Source organism: Moschus berezovskii, chromosome 24 (assembly GCF_049115385.1).
Source record: "Moschus berezovskii isolate FMDL1 chromosome 24, NW_MosBer_1.0, whole genome shotgun sequence".
In the NCBI taxonomy this organism is placed as follows: domain Eukaryota; kingdom Metazoa; phylum Chordata; class Mammalia; order Artiodactyla; family Moschidae; genus Moschus; species Moschus berezovskii.
This window is the reverse complement of record NC_142483.1, coordinates 2,510,080-2,531,304: the sequence shown is the minus strand read 5'-3', so window position 1 is coordinate 2,531,304 and position 21,225 is coordinate 2,510,080. Positions and strand designations below refer to the sequence as shown.

Here is a 21,225-nt window from a genome sequence, read left to right as displayed (position 1 = left end):
GTGCAGGAGACATAGGTTTGACCCCTGGGCCGGGAAGATCCCCTGGAGAAGGGAATGGCAACCCACTCCAGTCTTCTGGAGAATCGCATGGACAGAGGAGCCTGGTGGGCTGCAGTCTGTGGGGTTGCAAAGAGTCAGATACAACTTAGCAACGAAACAACAACATAAACGCGTGGACACAGAGCGTGCCCAGGTCATTTACTCCCTCATTCACTTAGTCTGTCACTGGAACAGGCAAAGGCAACATGACAGGGTGGATGAAGGACCACGCACATGCTCACACACGGTGACCCAGAAGCGACGCTCGCGAGCACTGCCCATCCCAGTGCCTGGCACACGGCAACAAGGGTCCGTTAGGAGGACATCAGGCTGAAGATGACCTGGCAGTAGGAGACACTTCACCTCCAAAGATGCCTCTTCACACACAGAGTTTAAACCAATGAACAGGAAGAAAGGAGGGAGGGAAGGAGACAAAATCTGGGGGGGAAAAACCCAACCTAGAGAGCAATATAAATATCCTGTCCTGTGGGGGGGTTGGTAAATATTGTCTTTAATTGTTGGGCTATTCCAAGAGCTGCCTCATTGGAAGAGGCCCTGATGCTGGGAAAGATTGAGAGCAGGAGGGGAAGGAGGCAGCGGAGGATGAGATGGTGGGATGGCATCACCAACTCAATGGACGTGAGTTTGAACAAACTCCGGGAGATAGGGAAGGACAGGGAGGCCTGGTGTTCTGCAGTCCACGGGGTCACAGAGTCCCTCAGTCATGTCCGCAGCAGGGGCCAGCACAATCCAGGCCATGGGCCCCCTCAGCCTGTATCTGAAAATAAAGACGGCGTGGAACCCCGTCGTTAGCTTTGCCTTTCCTAGAGCTCCTGTCACTGCCATCACATAGTAGGTTCCCTTTTGCACCCAGCTTCTTCCGTGTCACATTGTATCTTAGATAGCTGAGCTTCCTGTGTGTCTCACAAGTCCACCCTCTCTCCTTTCTGACCAGCATCTCACAGGAGGGTTATAATGAAGTACAGCCATCACCCTGGTTCTGCATATGGGGAAACAAGTAAGCTGCCTGAGGGCGCTCACCAGGTTCATGTTAGATCTGGGACTTAAACCAGTCCTTATGGCTCCAGGGGACAGTAAGGACTGGGGTGAGCTGAGGGCTGCCGGCCCGGGAGGGAGGCGGAGGCTGGCACAGCTCCGGGTGTCACTGCCCGGGTGGCCAAGCTGGCCGAGGTGAGCCAGATGCCGCTGGACCGCCGTGCTGGCCTCTGTGGCCAGCTCCCACGCCAGCAGGCCAGCAGCTACGCTGGTTATGAAATAATTTTGAGCATCACTCCGGAGTTGCCGGGTACCTCTTCTGTTGGCCTGGCAGAACACCTGGCAGCCTGTCTTTGAAAGTCTCCTCCTGGCTTTCAAACATTGGTCCTGAAGTGATTTTAAGCCGGCACAGCCCTGAGAGAACCCACGTGTGGTCAAGTCGGGCCTGCATGGATCTAAGCAGTGGCGTGAGGCCCCCTCGGGGTTGGGAGCAGAGAGGGCAGGGGAGTCCCGGGGAGGCTTTGCATCCAGGTCTGAGCTTCTGGCACCAGAAAGACAGCCAGTGAAAGTGAAAGTGGCTCAGTCGTGTCCGCCTCTTTGCGACCACATGGACTATACAGTATGGAGTTCTCCAGGCCAGAACACTGGAGTGGGGAGCCTTTCCCTTCTCCAGGGGATCTTCCCAACCCCAGGATCGAACCCAGGTCTCCTGCATTGCGGGTGGATTCTTTACCAGCTGAGCCAGCAGGGAAGCCCCCCAGAAAGAAAAGCACAGGCCAAACCAGCCAGGCGGGGCAGCGGGGTGGGTGGGGGCGGCCCCGAGGGTGCCCTGCCCGGCCCTGCAGTGACACACTGTGCTCTCCCCGCCGCCCCGCAGATCCTGGAGGAGAACATGAAGCTGGAGTGCAAGTGCCACGGCGTGTCTGGCTCCTGCACCACCAAGACCTGCTGGACGACGCTGCCGCAGTTCCGCGAGCTGGGCTACGTGCTCAAGGACAAGTACAACGAGGCGGTCCACGTGGAGCCCGTGCGCGCCAGCCGCAACAAGCGGCCCACCTTCCTCAAGATCAAGAAGCCGCTGTCCTACCGCAAGCCCATGGACACCGACCTGGTGTACATCGAGAAGTCGCCCAACTACTGCGAGGAGGACCCGGTGACGGGCAGCGTGGGCACGCAGGGGCGCGCCTGCAACAAGACGGCGCCCCAGGCCAGCGGCTGCGACCTCATGTGCTGCGGCCGCGGCTACAACACCCACCAGTACGCGCGCGTGTGGCAGTGCAACTGCAAGTTCCACTGGTGCTGCTACGTCAAGTGCAACACGTGCAGCGAGCGCACCGAGGTCTACACGTGCAAGTGAGCGGCGGCGGCCCCGGGCTGCGCATGCGCGGGGGCTCAGGGGCGGCGCATGCGCAGGGGCTCAGGGGCGGTGCAGGCCCGGCCGCGCATGCGCGGGGGCTCCGGCCAGGCCCCGACCCCGGAGCCGCTGCTGAGCTTGTCTTGTCTGCCGATGGTTGGGGGACCGGGGCGGGGGACCCACGCCGAACCCAGACGCCGCCCTCGGCCGGAGCAGAGCCTGAAACCTCGGACCCCGGGGGCCTCAACAGTAATAGCAATATTTAACAATTTATTCTGATATAAAAAAATAATATTAATTTATTTAATTAAACAAGAACCCTTCCATTTCGTCGGGATCCGTTTTCTGCAATCAACGTGGACCGTTGGCTTTCCCTGTGGGATGGCTCTGCCGCTAGGACAAGGAGTGGAGTAGAACTGTACGTAGTGATGCTTCAGGCAGATCTTTCTCCTAGCTGATTTCGCGAGGACTCCCTTGCTGCCCTAGATGTTCGAGTGCAAGGGCAGACATCCTTCCTACGTATATAGACACACACACACACACACACACACACATATTTTTTGCTGTTTGCTGCTAATTCTCCAGAGATTTAAGCTGGTCCGGAATTGGGAGACGTTTTCTAGAATACGGTTCCCAGCCTGAAGTCCTCCCCAGCTCAAACCTCCCCATTAGAAGTCCAGTTTGGAACAGAGAGAGGAAAGGTAATACTAAACCCCTCAGCAGTTCCCACCTTCTGGAAAGTGAGCCACTGGATGAGAGAGAATATTTTGTAAGAGACTATTTTTATATGAATATTTTATTTATATTGAGTCTGCCTGTATCACTCCACGGCCTGGGCTTCTTCCTAATCCCAGTACTCCCTTTGGGGTAAGGAGGGGCCGGGCCTGGGTGTGGGGTCAGGCCCCACAGAGACCCTGATTTACATGGCTGGGTTCTCCAGCCCTGTCGGCCAAGTGGGCAGGAATGGCCCCAGACGCCTGGGCCGTGCTCTCATCAGTTTCCCTGCGAAGGAGGCAGGTCCCCAGCCCTGGCCTGTTGAGCTCCGGCCTTTTGAGCAGGGCCCCCGAGCGGAGCTGTGTGGAGGGCAGGCTCGTGTCCTGGGCCCCATGTGACTGTCACAGGGACATGTCATAACCGCCTGGCAGAAGCCAGCCAAAGGAGCCCGCTCCTCCTCAGGACGCCCTGCTGCTGCTGGGCGTCCTCAGTTACAGGGCAGCAGAGCTGGGTGAGGGGCTCCCTCAAGCAGCAGGGTGTGGATGAGGCCTCTACACTGGGTCCACCGACGTCCAGTGCCTCTCAACCTGGAAGTCTCTCCTCCAGGAGGGTGTGGGTGTTCTAATACGTGTCTGTTTGCATTTCCCTGTGTGTGTGTGTGTGTGTGTGAGAGAGAGAGAGAGAGACACTTTAGGGATCCTCAGCACTGTCGTGTGGCCACCCCCTCGAGCGCCTTCCAGGTGCCGACATGTGCGTCTTCTGTGCCCCTGCATGTACATGGCTTTCTATGTATCTCTCTCCACGTGCTTGGGAGATTCAGGGTGCTGTGTGCCTGTTGATCTGCTGGTCCCGGGGGTGTCTGCTTGCGGGTGAGGGCTTGTGGTGTGATGCAGGTTGCTTGGACCTTTGGCAATTGTGTTGAGCCACCAAGAAGAGATGGCACCTCTGAACTCTGTGCCCACAGACATGGATGAAACTCAGATACCTCTGAGACAACAGTCCCCTGGCCCCACACACTGGGAGCCCCTCAGTGTCTATAGGCAGTGTCAGACTCCCCAGTGTTCGCACCGGGCCTGGATCACAGCATGGACAAATAAAATGACTGGACAGCTGCTTGACGTCTTGGACCTCTTTTGTCTTCTTTACATGGGTCTCTGGATGTGTAGGCACGGAAAGCGATGAGTGGATGGACGGATGGATGAGTGGATGGAAGGATGGATGGATAAGGGACGGGTGGGTAAGTGGATGGGGAGATGGATGGGTGCGCGGGTGGATGATGGATGGATAGGTAAGTGGGTGGGTAGGTGGATGGATGGATTAGTAGCTGGATGGATGGATGGATCAGTGGATGCACAGATGGACAGATGGGTAATGAGTGAAGGCAGATGGATAAGTGGGTGGGGGGATGTGTAGATGGATGGACGGATGAGTAAACTGGATTGGTGGGTGGATGATGGCTGGGTGGGTCAGTGAGTGGGTGGATGGATGGGTGGGTAGGTGGATGGATGGATGAGTGAGTGAGTGGGTGAACAGATAGATTGCTAATAGATGGGCAGATAAAGGGGTCAGTAGATGGGGGATGGATAAGTAAATAGCTTCTGCTGCTGCTAGTCACTAAGTCATGTCCAACTTTGTGTCCATGGACTGTAGCCCGCCAGGCTCCTCTGTGCATGGAATTTTCCAGCCAAGAATCCTGGAGTGGGTTGCCATTTCCTTCTCCAGGGGATCTTCTGGACCCAGGGATTGAACCCATGCCTCCGGCTTGGCAGGTGGATTCTTTACCACTGAGCCACCTGGGAAGCCCAACTGGATCAGTTCAGTTCAGTTCAGTCGCTCAGTCGTGTCCGACTCTCCGCGACCCCATGAATCACAGCACGCCAGGCCTCCCTGTCCATCACCAACTCCCGGAGTACACTCAAACCCACGTCCACAGAGTCGGTGATGCCATCCAGCCATCTCATTCTCCGTCGTCCCCTTCTCCTCCCGCCCCCAACCTTTCCCAGCATCAGAGTCTTTTCCAGTGAGTCAACTCGTCGCATGAGGTGGCCAAAGTATTGCAGTTTCAGCTTTAGCATCAGTCCCTCCAATGAACATCCAGGATTGATCTCCTTTAGAATGGACTGGTTGGATCTCCTTGCAGTATAAGGGACTCTCAAGAGTCTCCTCCAACACCACAGTTCAAAAGCATCGATTCTTCGGCGATCAGCTTTCTTCACAGTCCAACTCTCACATCCATACATGACCACGGGAAAAACCATTGCCTTGACTAGACGGACCTTGGTTGGCAAAGTAATGTCTCTGCTTTTTAATATACTATCAAGGTTGGTCATAACTTTCCTTCCAAGGAGCAAGCGTCTTTTAATTTCATGGCTGCAATCAGCATCTGCAGTGATTTTGGAGCCCCCCAAAATAAAGTCTGACACTGTTTCCACTGTTTTTCCATCTATTTCCCATGAAGTGATGGGACCAGATGCCATGATCTTTGCTTTCTGAATGTTGAGCTTCAAGCCAACCTTTTCACTCTCCTCTTTCACTTTCATCAAGAGGCTTTTGAGTTCCTCTTCACTTTCTTCCATAAGGGTAGTGTCATCTGCATATCTGAGGTTATTGATATTTCTCCCAGCAGTCTTGATTCCAGCTTGTGCTTCTTCCAGCCCAGCGTTCCTCATGATGTACTCTGCATATAAGCAGGGTGACAACATACAACCTTGACGTACTCCTTTTCCTATTTGGAACCAGTCTGTTGTTCCATGTCCAGTTCTAACTGTTGCTTCCTGACCTGCATACAGGTTTCTCAAGAGGCAGGTCAGGTGGTCTGGGATTCCCATCTCTTTCAGAATGTTCCACAGTTTATTGTGATCCACACTGTCAAAGGTGAACATAGACAAGAGTGAACATAGACAAGAGTGAACATAGACATTCTAGGAATCAGTGAACTAAAATGGACTGGAATGGGTGAATTTAACTCGGATGACCATTATATCTACTACTGTGGGCAGGAATCCCTTAGAAGAAATGGAGTAGCCATCATGGTCAACAAAAGAGTCCGAAATGCAGTACTTGGATGCAATCTTAAAAATGACAGAATGATTTCTGTTCGTTTCCAAGGCAAACCATTCAATATTACAGTAATCCAGGCCTATGCCCCAACCAGTAATGCTGAAGAAGCCGAAGTTAATCGGTTCTATGAAGACCTACAAGACCTTTTAGAAGTAACACCCAAAAAAGATGTCCTTTTCATTATAGGGGACTGGAATGCAAAAGTAGGAAGTCAAGAAACACCTGGAGTAACTGGCCCAACTGGATGGACAGATGTTAATGGACGGGTGGGTAAGTGGGTGGGTGAGTTTATGGGTAGACGGACGGGTGGGTAAGTGGATAGACAGATGGTTGGATAATGGATGGAGGGGTAAGAGGCTGGGTTGGTAGATGGATGTGTGGAGGGATGGAGGGATGGATTGGTAGATGGTTGGGTGAATGAGTCTGGGTGGATGAATGAGCTGATGGGTGGGAGGGTAAGTGGATGGATGGATGAATGGGTGGATAGGTGGGTGGATAGATGGGATTATGGAGAGGAAACATAGGAAGTTCCTCGCCCCTCACCCCAGGTCACAGTTTTATCTCTACCTGGGAAAACCTACAGCGTCTACCATGAGTAGGGCTCCCCAGTCCTGTGGTTCTTCTGCTCCTGGTCTTCTAGCACCTGAGAAAGGGGGAGGTTCTGACCAGACTCCTCAGATCATTTAATGTTAATCACATAACATGATATCAGAAGTCACCCCAGGACTTCCCTTCTCTCCAGGTAAGGAATGGGCCTGGCATGAGGGCAGCCATGCCTTTGAAAAGAATGCCAGCCTTCATGTGGCAGCTTCAGTTCAGTTTAGTTCACTCGCTAGTCATGTCTGACTTTTTGCGACCCCATGGACTGTGGCACACCAGGCCTCCCTGTCCGTCACCAACTCCCGGAGTTCACTCAAACTCATGGCCATTGAGTTGGTGACGCCAACCAACCATCTCATCCTCTGTCGTCCCCTTCTCCTCCTGCCTTCAGTCTTTCCCAGCATCAGGGTCTTTTCTAGTGAGTTAGCTCTTCACATCAGGTGGCCAAAGTGTTGGAGTTTCAGCTTCAGCATCAGTCCTTCCAATGAACACCCAGGACTGATCTCCTTTAGGATGGACTGGTTGGATCTCCTTGCAGTCCAAGGGACTCTCAAGAGTCTTCTCCAGCACCACAGTTGTGGCACCTTAGAATAATGTTAATTCCCAAGCATGGGGCCTGCCTTCTCTCCAAGATGCCCAGCTCAGCTGTGCTCTGAGCCCCAGCTTCTTCACCTGAAAAGTGGGGAATAATCCCTACTTCACAGGGCTGTTGTGAAGGTCCTCCCTCCAAGTAACAACTGCATGGCCCTTTCAGCGGCAGAGCAATGGATCAGTGCTAAATATTAGTATTATGAATTATTGCTGTTATTACTATTCTGCCCATAAGGGTGAGATTCTTCAAATACAGTGTAGAGCAATAAATATTTGGCTCTGTATTGGGCAAGGGTATTTTCTCCCTCTTGAGTTTATTTCTAAAGTGGCTTTTGAATAAAACTGACTCTAAAAAGGCCAAAATCATAAGAAGCTGAATCAAAACTTTGAAAATCCAGGACCATGGTGTCGAATGCTCAGATGCCGGGGCCCAGGTGTAAGAAAACCGAGGGAAGTGAGTCACTCAGCACAGGCCCACCGCAGTCACCCAAGTCTGGGAAGCACAGAGAGTCCCACACAGGACAAACCCAGGGAGAAACTCGCCAAGTCACACATTAATCAAACTAACGAAAAATAAATTCAAAGCAAAAAATATTAAAAGCAGCAAGGGAAAAGCGACAAACAGTATACAAGGGAACCCCCAAAAGTTTGTCAGCTGATTTCTTCAGCACAAACTCTGCTGGGCCAGAAGGGAGTGGCTGGATATATTTAAAGTGATGAAAGGGGGAAACCTACAAACCAAGATTACTCTACCCAGCAAGGATATCATTCAGATCTGATGGAGAAAGCAAAAGCTTTACAGACAAGCGAAAGCTAAAAAAAAATTCATCACCACAAAACTAGCTTTACAACAAAGGAACTTCTCTAAGTGGGAAACACAAGTGCAGAAAAAGACCTACAAAAGCAAACCCAAAACAATTAAGAAGACAGTAATAGGAACGTACATATCAATAATTACCTTAAATGAAAATGGATTAAATGCTCCAACCAAAATACATGGAATGGATGAATGGATACAAAAATAAGACCCATACAACATACCTACTTCAGACCTATGGACACGCAGAGACTGAAAGTGAGGCCTGAAAAAAGACATTCCATGCAGACGGAGATCAAAGGAGACCTGGAGACCAATACTCGGGTCAGTTCAGTTCAGGCGCTCAGTCGAGTCCGACTCTTTGCGACCCCATGAACTGCAGCACGCCAGGCCTCCCTGTCCATTACCAATTCCCAGAACCTACCCAAACTCATTTCCATCGAGTCGGTGATGCCATCCAGCCATCTCATCCTCTGTCGTCCTCTTCTCCCGCCCTCAATCTTTCCCGGCATCAGGGTCTTTTCAAATGAGTCAGCTCTTTGCATCAGGTGGCCAAAGTATTGGAGTTTCAGCTTCAACATCAGTCCTTCCAATGAACACCCAGGACTGATCTCCTTTAGTTTGAACTGGTTGGATCTCCTTGCAGTCCAAGGGACTCTCAAGAGTCTTCTCCAACACCACAGTTCAAAAGCATCAACTCTTCAGCGATCAACTCTCACATCCATACATGACCACTGGGAAAAACATAGCCTTGACTAGATGGACCTTTGTCGGCAAAGTAATGTCTCTGCTTTTTAATATGCTGTCTAGGTTGGTCATAACTTTCCTCCCAAGGAGTAAGAGTCTTTTAATTTCATGTCTGCAATCACCGTCTGCAGTGATTTTGGAACCCCCAAAATATAAAGTCAGCCACTGTTTCCCCATCTATTTGCCATGAAGTGATGGGACCAGATGCCATGATCTTAGTTTTCTGAATGTTGAGCTTTAAGCCAACTTTTTCACTCTCCTCTTTCACTTTCATCAAGAGGCTCTTTAGTTCTTCACTTTCTGCCATAAGGGTGGTGTCATCTGCACATCTGAGGTTATTGATATTTCTCCCAGCAATCCTGATTCCAGCTTGTGCTTCATCCAGCCCAGCGTTTCTCATGATGGACTCTGCATATAAGTTAAATAAGCAGGGTGACAATATACAGCCTTGACGTACTCCTTTTCCTATTTGGAACCAGTCTGTTGTTCCACGTCCAGTTCTAACTGTTGCTTCCTGACCTGCATACAGGTTTCTCAAGAGGCAGGTCAGGTGGTCTGGGATTCCTGTCTCTTTCAGAATGTTCCACAGTTTATTGTGATCCACACAGTCAAAGGCTTTGGCATAGTCAATGAAGCAGAAATAGATGTTTTCCTGGAACTCTCTTGCTTTCTCAATGATCCAGCGGATATTGGCAATTTGATCTCTGGTTCCTCTGCCTTTTCTAAAACCTGCTTGAACATCTGGAAGTTCATGGTTCACGTATTGCTGAAGCCTGGCTTGGAGAATTTTGAGCATGACTTTACTAGAGTGTGAGATGAGTGCAATTGTGCGGTAGTTTGAGCATTCTTTAGCATTGCCTTTCTTTGGGATTGGAATGAAGACTGACCTTTTCCAGTCCTGTGGCCACTGCTGAGTTTTCCAAATTTGCTGGCATATTGAGTGCAGCACTTTCATAGCATCATCTTTCAGGATTTGAAATAGCTCAACTGGAATTCTATCACCTCCACTAGCCTTGTTCGTAGTGATGCTTTCTAAGGCCCACTTGACTTCATATTCCAGGATGTCTGGCTCTAGGTGAGTGATCATACCATCATGATTATCTGGGTCGTGAAGGTCTTTTTTGTACAGTTCTTCTGTGTATCTTCTTAATATCTTCTGCTTCTGTTTGGTCCATACCATTTCTGTCCTTTATTGAACCCATCTGTGCATGAAATGTTCCCTTGGTTTCTCGAATTTTCTTGAAGAGATCTCTAGTCTTTCCTATTCTGTTGTTTTCCTCTATTTCTTTGCATTGATCGCTGAGGAAGGCTTTCTTATCTCTCCTTGCTATTCTTTGGAACTCTGCATTCAGATGCTTATATCTTTCCTTTTCTCCTTTGCTTTTGCGTCTCCTCTTTTCACAGCTGTTTGTAAGGCCTCCTCAGACAGCCGTTTTGCTTTTTTGCATTTCTTTTTCTTGGGGATGGTCTTGGTCCCTGTCTCCTCTACCTCAACATAATAAAGCCCAAATACAACAAACCCACAGAAAACATCCTTCTCAATGGTGAAAAACTGAAAGCATCTCCTCTAAGATCAGGAACAGACAAGGGTGTCCACTCTCACCACTATTATTCACTATCGCTGTGGAAGTCCAGCCATGGCAATCAGAGAAGAAACAGAAATAAAGGAAATCCAAATTGGAAAAGAAAACTGTCGCTGTTTGCAGATGACGTGATCCTTTACATAGAAAATCCTAAAGATGCTACCAGAAAACTACCGGTGCTAATCAATGAATCTGGTAAATCCGCAGGATACAGAATTAATGCACAGAAATTTCTTGCTTTCCTATACACTGACAATGAAAGATCAGAAAGAGAAATTAAGGAAACAATTCCATTTACCATTGAAAAAAAATATACCTAGGAATAACCCTACCTAAGGATGCAAAAGACCTGTACTCGGAAAACTAGAAGATGCTGATGAAGACGCAAGCAGATGGCGAGATGCACCATGTTGCTGGGCTGGAAGAATCAGTGTCACGAAAATGACCATACTGCCCGAAGCAATCTACAGATTCAGTGTAATCCCTATCAAATTACTAATGGCGTTTTTCACACAATTAGATTTTAAAAATTTTACGCTTTGTATGGAAGCCCAAAAGATGCCAAATAGTCAAAGCAATCTTGAGAAAGAAAAACAGAGCTGGAGGAGCCAGGCTCCCTGACTTCAGACAATACTACAAAGCTACAGTCATCAAAAGTGTCTGGCACTGACACACACACACACACACACACACAGATCAATCGAACAGGACAGAAAGCCCAGAGATACACCCACATACCTCTAATCACCTAATCTGACAAAGGAGGCTAGAATATACAATGGACAAAAGACAGTCTCTTCAGTAAGTGTTGCTGGGAAAATTGGACAGCTACATGTAAAAGACTGAAATCCTCCTAACACCATACACAAAAATGAATTAAAGACCTAAATGTAAGACTGTACACTGTAAAACTCTTAGAGGAAAACATAGGCAGAACACTTTTTGACATAAAGCACAGCAAAATCTTCCTGACCCACCTCCTAGAGTAATGTAAATAAAAACAAAATAAACAAATGGGACTTAAAAGCTTTTTCACAGCAAAGAAAGCCATAAAGATGAAAGATCATATTCTCCTCTGAATAGGAGAAAATATTTGCAAATGAAGCAACAGACAGGAATTAATCTCCAAAATAGATAAACGGTTCATGCAGCTCAATATCAAAAACAAAACCAACAACCCAATCAAAAAATGGGTGGAACACCTAAACTTCTTCTCTAAAGAGGACATACAGATGGCCATATGAAAAGAGGCTCAACATCCCAAATTATTAGAGAAACACAAAACTACAGTGCGGCATATTACCTCACACTGGTCAGAATGGCCATCACCCGAAAATCCACAAACAATAAATGCTGGAGAGGATTTATTGGAGAAAAAGAGCACCCTCCTTCACTGCTGGCGGGAATGTAAACTTTTACAAGCTCTTCGGAGAACAGTATGGAGGTTCCTGAAAAACTAAACATAAAACCACCGCATGACCCAGCAATCCCACTCCTAGGCATTTGTATAGAAACACAGAAGACCCCAAGTAGCCAAAACGATTTGAGAAAGAAGAACAGAACTGGAGGAATCACGCTTCGTGACTTCAGACAAGACTACAAAGCTACAGTAATCAAAGCTGTCTGGTACTGGCACAAAAACAGATGCATAGATCAACACAACAGAATACACAGCCCAGAAATAAACCCACACACTTATGGCCAATTATTCTACAACAAAGGAGGCAAGAACACACAACAGAGGAAAGACAGTCTCTTCAATAAGTGGTGCCAGGAAAACTGGACAGCTACATGTAAAAGAATGAAATGAGGACATTTTTTCCCACCATATACAAAAATGAACTCAAAATGGATTAAAAGACTTAAATATAAGACCAAAACCCATAAAACTACTAGAAGAAAACATAGGCAGGACACTGTGATATAAATGGTAGCAACAGTTTTTTTGGATCTGTCTCCTAAAGCAAAAAACAGACAGACAAATGGGGCCTAGTTAAATGTAAAAACTTTTGTATGGCAAAGAAAACCATCAGCAACATGAAAATACAATGGACTGAATGGGAGAAAAGATTTGCAAATATGACTGATAAAGGGTTAATATCAAAGTATATACACAGCTTATACTGGAAACAAACAAAAACACTGATCTAATTAAAAACAAAAACAGACAGAAGACCTGAATAGAGATTTTTCCAAATAAAATATACAGATGGCCATCAGGCCCACGAAAAGATGCGCGACATCATTAATCACCAGAGAAATGCAAATTAAAACCATAATGAGCTTTCACCTCATATCTGTCAGAATGGCTATCATCAAAAAGTCTGCAAATAACAAATGTTGGTGAGGATGCAGGAAAACGGGACCCTTGTATACTCTTGGTGGGAATGTAAATTGGTGCAGACACTGCAAAATAATACAGTGGTTTCTCAAAAAACTAAAAACAGAACTACCATATGACCTAGCAATTCCACTTCTGGGTATACATCTAAAAAAATGAAAACAGTAATTGAAAAGATACATGCACCCCACTGTTCATAGCAACACTATTTACAATTGCCAAGATATGGAGCAACCTAAGTGGGGTCACACAGAGTCAGACATGACTGAAGTGACTTAGCAGCAGCAGCAGCAAGTGTCCATGAACGGATGAATGGACACAGGAGACATGGCACATGTACGTGTGTACACACACGCACACACACACACACACCCACACCCACACACACACAGGAACACTACTCAGCCTTAGAAAGGAATGGAAGTTTGCCATTTGGAGCCACACGGATGGACTCGGAGGGCATTGCGCTAAGTGAAACGAGTCAGAGAGAGACAAAGCGTGTGCGCTGTCACTTATGCGTGGAATCTAAACAGTACAACTAGTGAGTGTGACAAACAGGAAACAGACTCGCACACACAGAGAACAAGCGACTGGCTCCTCATGGGAGGGGGACGTGGGGAAGGGCAAGGTGGGCTGCGGATAAAATCCATGAGCCAGAGGCCGTGCGCGGCACAGGGAACATCCCAGAATTTCATAACAGCTCTAAGCGGAGTGCGACCTGTCCAGACTCTGAGCCATTATGCTGCACACGTGAAGCACGCATGACACTGTACACCAACTCTGTCCCAACAAAGACTTTCTTAACAAAAATAAAACAGGCCTAATGAAGAATGGGTGAAGACGCGCAGGCCCCCACCCAGGCCGAGGCTGGGGGACAGCGGTCCCAGCTGGGCTTCTGCGGCCCAGACCTGGGGGACAAGAGGTGGCCTCTCCTGGGGGCTGCTCAGGGGGGGTGGCAGGGACAGCTGCAGCCCCCGGACGTGGTCACAGGCCCATCTGCTCCATTGACAAGGTGGCCACTGGTTGCCACGACGACGCTCCTGGCCCCAGAAGAATGTGCTGGAGACAGGGGAGAGGCTGCCGTCACCCCCGGCTCAGCCCCCGGGACGGCAAGCTGCCTCTGACGAGAAGGAAGTGCCACACACGTGCTCGTGGGCAGGCACGCACAGACCCGCGGCCACACGGGGGATGAGCCAGACGCCCACAGGGACCTGCACACACCGGAGGGGCTCGCGCCCAGGGGCAGACCAGACACCCACACGGCGAGGGCACGCACGCCCCCGCCCAGACCAGACCCCAGACAGACCCCCACGGGAGGCCCCCGCCCCAGGGCCACTCACGAGATGCGCACCCACCCGGAGAGCCGCCCCTCGCCCCCAGCGCCGCGGCGGAGGGCCCAGGCCCGGGGCAGCCCCACCGCCCTCACGCCCGGTGAGGCTCGGGGGGGTCGGCGGGGCGGGGGCGTCCTCCCCAACGGAGTCCCAGACCGTGGTTCTCAAAGGGCGGTCCCGGAGCCGCCGGGGGATCCGGGGAACACACGCTCAGACTACTTCCATAGTGGGAGGTTTGCATTCTTCACTCCCGCCTTCGCGCAGGCAGGCGTTCCGCGGAGATTTCCAGGGGCGACCTGAGGCGTGATCTTGCCAGAGGCTCAAAGCCGAGGCAGGTGTGAGAACCCAGTCGGCCTCGTGTTACTCTCGCGCTCAAGAGACCTGCAAAGTGAAACACAGGGCTGCTCTTTGGGCTGCTTTGCTGGGTTTAAAACAGAGCTATTTTTCATTAAAAAAAAAAAGTGCATCATTTCTGTAAGCACAGTGGGCTCGTTGTCGTTTAGAAACGAGTGCATAAAGACCTCTGTTTTTCCTCAGCTTTAGTTTCCATCGCTGTACATGCTGGTACTCATACACAACAGCTCTGGGTCTGCAATGACTCTTTTAAATGCTAAGGGGTCCTGAGACCCCAGTATTTGAGACCTGCTGCCTGAGACACAATGGCAAGCCACTCCAGTACTCTTGCCTAGAAAATCCCATGGATGGAGGAGCCTGGTGGGCTGCAGTCCGTGGGGTCGCACAGAGTCGGACACGACTGAAGTGACTCAGCAGCAGCAGCAGCAGCAGCCTGAGACACGTGGCTAATGGTTGATCACAGTCCCTCTGCGCACCCAAACGCAGTGAATAACACACAGGGAGCACGTGTTGCGTTCTTCCTGTGCCCAGGCCCCAACTGAAGGCTTTAGAAGGTCATCTCAGGGAATCCTCACACCAGCCTTATGTGGGCAGTAATGTCCAGGCCAAGGAGGAAACCCAGGCTGAGCCTTGAGTAACCCAACAGGGTTGTGGGACCAGGGAGTGGCAGTCAGGACTGAAACGCAGGCCTTCTGGCCTGAGAGACCCCAAGTGGAAACCCCAACCATCTCCCACCCCTCCCTGTCCCAAATAAGATACGAGGTGCCCAGGTAACTCTCAATTTCAGATAAGCAAAACATTTAGTACAAGCATGTAGCCAGCATTACATGGGACATACTTATACTAATTCATCGTTTGTCTGAAATTCAGATTTAACTGGTGTCCTACAAGCTAATTTGCTAAATCTGGTGCCTCTAGCTGTGCCAGGCCTGCGCCGGGTGCCCAGGGTCCCCCCCGGGCAACATGGCCTGGCCACTTTCTGACTGTGCACCCTGAGGGCAGTCCCTCCCTCTCTCTGATCTGTCTTATGATCCCCTCCCCAGGGCCGAGATGGAGGGGTGGTGGGAGCAGAGTTGTAGTGATCGCAGGCGCTTTTCATTCTAGTAAACTTTCCCCTAAAATTCAGTGTCCACAGCATCCACTCACCCACCCTATACACCTGCCCTGGTCCCCCCCGCCAAAGCCAGTCAGGGCTACTTGGAGGGGTCGCCCCAGAGCTGTTGCAAAATGCACCCCCCTGCCCCCACCCTGGGTGCCCCGGAAGGACTGTGTGCTCTGCAGCCTCGCCCTGACCCTCTCTGACCTCCCAAGGGGCGTGGCTGGGGAGGGGCCACCCGGCGACAGGTTCTTGAAAGGCCACAGGTCCTGGAGCTTCCTCATCAGAGAGATACCCATTTTACAGACAGGGAAACTGAGGGCCTGTGATTTAGCGCTTGATGAGGTGCCAGGCCACTGCATCCTGAAATGCCAGGCCCTCTCCCCAGGGGACGGTCTTCTGTCTGGAGCAGCCTTCAGTCCACCTGCCTCTGGCCCCTCCCCACCAGCACACCTGGGTGGTGGCAGAGAGGTGACCACTGGTGGACATGCTGACGCATTGCTTGCCAATGGAAGGCAGCCAGGGCTGCACATCCATCAGGGACTTGGCGATGCTGAGTCACTAAACACACCGGTGGACTTTTCCACTTAATACATAATTACTTCCTTGAGTAAGAACCTTCCTCCGCCAGCCTGGCCTCCTTCTCTGCTGTTTCGCTTTTTCCCCTTGACCTCTGAAAGGATGATCGATTGGTGTGCTTAAGCCCCAGCTACGGGCAAAGAAGGCCCAGGGTGGCAGGAACCCAGCAAAGCGCCCTTGGAAGGGGACTTCAGACTGGAGCTCAGCAGGGTCACCAAGAGATCAGGCACCCAGGGGCTGTGTGATCTGGGCAAGTTGCTTAACTTCTCTGGGCCTCAGCTGCCTCACTCGAGGCCCTTAAGCACTGTGCACGCCTTCTCTGATGGACTTCTCTCCACATGAGACAGGACTCTTATCAGCTTTGGTATGAGTACCATAGGCTCAGTGGCTTAAATAACAGAGATTTATCACCTGTCCGTTCTGGAGGCTGGAAATCCCAAATCAGGGCATCAGCAGGCAGATTCCTTCTGTGGCTCTGACAGACTGTCTGCCCAGGCCTCTCTCCCCAGCTTGTACATGACCCTGTCCACACTGTCTGCCCTCAATGCACGTCTGTGTCCAAATTTCCTCTTTTTATAAGGACTCCAGTCATACTGCCAACAGTCCTTTGCCAACAAAGGTCCATCTAGTCAAAGCCATGGGTTTTCCAGTGGTCATGTATGGATGTGAGAGTTGGACTGTGAAGAAAGCTGAGTGCCGAAGAATTGATGCTTTTGAACTGTGGTGTTGGAGAAGACTCGTGAGAGTCCCTTGGACTGCAAGGAGATCCAACCAGTCCATCCTAAAGGAGATCAGTCCTGAATGTTCACTGGAAGGACTGATGCTGAAGCTGAAGCTCCAATACTTTGGCCACCTGATGCAAAGAAATGACTCACTGGAAAAGACCGTGATGCTGGGAAAGATTGAGGGCAGGAGGAGAAGGGGACGACAGAGGATGAGATGGTTGGATGGTATCACCGACTCAGTGGACATGAATTTGAGCAAGCTCCTGGAGATAGTGGAGGACAGAGGAGCCTGGTGTGCTGCAGTCCATGGGGTCGCAAAGAGTCGGATGGAACTGAGCCACCGAACAATAATAAAGGAGGTCGGGTGGGCAGGCAGGAAGTCACTGGCACTGCTCACACATAAGCTGCCTCTCGACCCCTCAGGAGCATCCAGGGCCAAGCTCCTGCCTTGCAGCTGGCCGTGTGAACTGCACTGGCCAGTTTGCAGGGGAAGTCATGCGTCTTGTGTCCAGGCGGACACCCTGGGAGCCGGCAGCAGCCCCTGCTTCCTTCTCTCTGCCACAGCGACTGGCAGCATTCCCGACTCGGGCTGCCCCGTCAGCCTGACTCGACTGCACACAGCAAAGCCACAGCTGGCCCATTTGGGGCATGTTGAATGGGTGAAAAGGAAACTTTTGTTGCACTAAAGCCGCTGGGGATTTGGGGCTTTTGTTACCGCAGCAAAACTTGGGCTCTCCTGACTTGACGGTCCTGACGAATGGGATTCCACGACCCACACGCTCCCCAGAGGCTCTGCAGGAATAACAATGCCAGGGGCTTATCCGTGTTGTGTGTCTAATGCCCCAACCGGCTCACTGCACGGTCGCAGCAATCCGGTGACCAGGCACCGCTGCTGCCCTGCTGGTGGAACAGACGGGCGGGACACTTGCCCAGGGAGCCCCAGGTAGTAGGCAGGCTGTGAGCTGGGCCCCACTGGTTCCTGGTCCCTGCCTCTGAGGGTTGGAAGGCTCTAGCCGCCCCGGCCCAGCGGCCAGCTTGACCCCGAGGAAGGCTGGTGGCTCAGTGCCAGGCCTCTCTGCTCGGTTTGGGCCCAGGCCGAGCTAGGGTGCCAGGCTCAAGGGTCTTTGCTCAGGCAGTTATGTGGGTATGGCTCTGCTGCTCAGAAAAGGGCTGGGGCCCCTGGGTGCTGTGAGCCCCTCAACATGCCCCCAGGTCCGGGTGCAGGTTTGTCCACACCACCCTGGGGAGTCTGCCTCTCCCCTACCTCGGCTCTTCTATCCAGAGCACCCAGGACTCCTGGCCCCCGACAGGCAGTATTGCTCAGGTAGAGTCTGTGGCCCTGCTGGACTATCTGCCTAACGGAGGGATGGCGGCCGGAGTGAAGGCCTGGATTCAGCTTCTGCAAAACCGGTTTCTATGACCCCCGCCCCTCTGAGAAGCCTTCTTTATTGAATTTCCAGTGGTGATAGGAGAGTTCTCCCATGTGCCTGGGGAGTGGGGAGAAGGAGAAGAAAGAGTTGTGTCAGGGGTTGGCCCAGGAAACCTCACTAAGGCCTCTGAGGTGGGTGCCCTGTGCCCATCTCACAGATGGGAGGCTGGAGGATGCCGAGCAAAGGGGCGACCGGTCTGAAGTCCCACAGCTGCTGGGTGGCAGAGCCAGGACTCAAACCAGGATCCTGTTCACTCACTCAGTCGTGGCCGACTCTTTGCGACCCCGTGGACTGCAGCACGCCGGGCCTCCCTGTCCACCACCAACTCCCGGAGCTTGCTCAAACTCAGGTCCATTGCGTTGGCGATGCCATCCAACCATCTCAGCCTCTGCTGGCCCCTTCTCCTGATGATGGACAGAGCGCAGCCCGCACGCCCACCTCCTGCCCGCTTCTCGGCCACCGTCCATGCAGAAGCCGCCCCGTGATGGGATCCGGGTCAGGAGCTGAAGACACAGGGTCAGCTGAAGACAACTGCCTCAGGGTCAGACCTTAGCTCCTGACACTCAGTGCCCTGGGCACCAGGGCTCCTACCTCCTACCTCAGCTGAGCCTCAGTCTTCTCGGCAGTGCAGTGGGCACAAGAGAGATCCTTTCTGCAAGGGAATCAGGAGCCACGGGCAGCCAGGTGCCTGTGAGCTCACTGCCCCAGAGAGCACTGCAGCCCGGCGGGCTTCACAGGGGACCAGTTCCAGAAGCAGAACTGCTGAGTCCTGGGGAGGGGGCACTTCATTTACATGAGCCCCAGGGGTGGCCCCACCAGCTACTGTTCCCACGCAAGGCACCAGGGGGCCCGCACGCCCACATCCGCACCTGGCACTGCCCAGCCCTGCCGTCCCCGGTCCAGGGGATGCAGGCGAGACCTGGCTTCCCTGGTCACCGGTGAGTTTGCCCATCTGGGCCTTTTCCGTCTCTGCTGTGAATGGCTTGCTTACACCCATGGCTCCGTTTCTACTGTGGCTACTACCTGGGAAAGCCCTCCCGAGCCCCCGCCTGACCAACCTCCCTGCTCCAAGGCATCGTCTCCTTAGGCAGCAGGCAGGGCGCCCACGCTGGCGGGTGTCTGGGCTCGGGGGGTTGGCTGCGCTTGGCTCTCCTTGCTGGGACGGGCCGCACTGCATTCTCACCCCTGCCTGCTCCCCTGCTTCCTTCAGTCAGCCACTGTGACGGTTTGTCATCAAACTGGAATAAATTCAAACTCCTTACTGTGGCCAGAGGGGCCCCAGGACCGGGCTCCTGCTGCAGCCCACCTTTCCTGACAGGCCTGCAGCCTGCCTAAGCTGGGGCTTCCAGGCTGGTTTGACCTGCCACGCTCATCCCCACACTGAGGACTCAGCCTGTCACTCCCTTTGGGCCAATTCATGCCCACAGAGGCTGCCCCCGCCTGCCCCACCATGAGGCTTCTGCAGACTCAGGAAAAGCAAGGAGCTGGCCTCGGTTGCATGAAGCAGGGGGCAGCCTCTGTGGAAAGAGAAGTGATCTCCTTGCAGTCCAAGGGACTCACTAGAGTCTTCTCCAGCACCAGAGTTCCAAAGCATCATTCATCGGCACTCAGCCTTCTTTATGGTCCAACTCTCACATTTCAGCACGTGACTACTGGAAAAACCACAGCTTTGACTAGATGGACTTTTGCCGGCAAAGTGATGTCTCTGCTTTTCTAATACTCTGTCTAGGTTGGTTATAGCTTTCCTGCCTCCTAAAAGTGGGCGTTCTCGATCAAATGGTGGTGGCTTTTACATTCTGATGGGACCACCGGAATGGGGGTGGTCTTCCCCCAGGATGACTCTGGCTCAGCCCTGGAGAGCCCCTGAGGGAGTGAGCTTTCCTTTGTTGGAGGAATTCAAGGGATTTTTAAGCCACCCCCATCCCCAGGGTGAGACCTGCGTGAGGTCCCTTCACAGCCACGGTGTGACGGTGCGGAGGGGGCTGTCTGCTGAGGGAACTAGAGCTGTCTCAGCCTGGGGCTGACACTCCTCCGCCCTCCCCGGAAAGGCCCTGTGAAATCCCCAGGAGAACTGCGCTGTGCCACTGTTTGTCACCAGATGCTCTGAGGCAGGGGTGCTAATTTATGCAGACAAGAGGGAAGGGGGGCTTCGAGGAGGCTGCGTGGGCTAGGGAGGTGAGGGAGCCTCATTCTGGGGCCGCGCAAGGAAATGCATCCGTGTTGTTGCTGTTCAGTCGCTCAGTCGTGTCCGACTCTGGGACCCCATGGACTGCAGCACGCTGGGCTTCCCTGTCCATCACCAACTCCCGGAGCTTGCTCAAACTCATGTCCCTTGCATCAGTGATGCCACCTAAACATCTCTGGCTCCGCTGCCCCCTTCTCTGTTTGCCTTCAGTCTTTCCCAGCCTCCTAGGAAGGACTGAACAGGTGGGGGACCCCAGGACATTCAGGGGCTCCTGGCCGTGAGACGTAAGGAGCCTGACAGAAAAGGATCTCTGATTTCACTCTAAGATCTCGTAGCGGCATTGAGAATTTCTGTCCTCAGTTTCCTGTATCCAACTCTGCTCTAAAATGCTCCATCACGTGATTCTGAGCCCCTGATTCTATGTGACAGCTTCAGAGGGGGCCATACAGAGCAGGCGGCTTTGGGCTGAGGTTCCTGGAGATCAGATCTAACTCCCAGGAAAGGTGAGAACTTGGGGCTCCACCTGGTGGCTCCGTGCCTCGGTTTCCTGGCTGGTCGATGGGGAGAGAAGGTACCAGCTCAAAGTGTCCCAGGGAAGGTTTGAGGAACCGACTTCCATGGGCTGCAGCGAAGGGGGCCAGGCACACAGTGGGTGCTAGGCAACGCTGGCTTTGGCCGCTCCT

At 52.0% G+C, this 21,225-nt stretch overlaps 1 protein-coding gene across 1 annotated transcript in view; it reads left to right on the top strand.

Annotated features, from left to right (window-relative positions):
• WNT7A (Wnt family member 7A) overlaps positions 1–4,205 on the top strand; it is a 64,806-nt gene extending 60,601 nt beyond the window's left edge. The window contains exon 4 of the mRNA XM_055413304.2: positions 1,913–4,205. Coding sequence (XP_055269279.1) covers positions 1,913–2,392 — 480 coding nt within the window. The 3' untranslated portion in view covers positions 2,393–4,205. The remainder of the gene's footprint in view (positions 1–1,912) is intronic.
• The last annotated feature ends 17,020 nt before the right edge of the window (positions 4,206–21,225 follow it).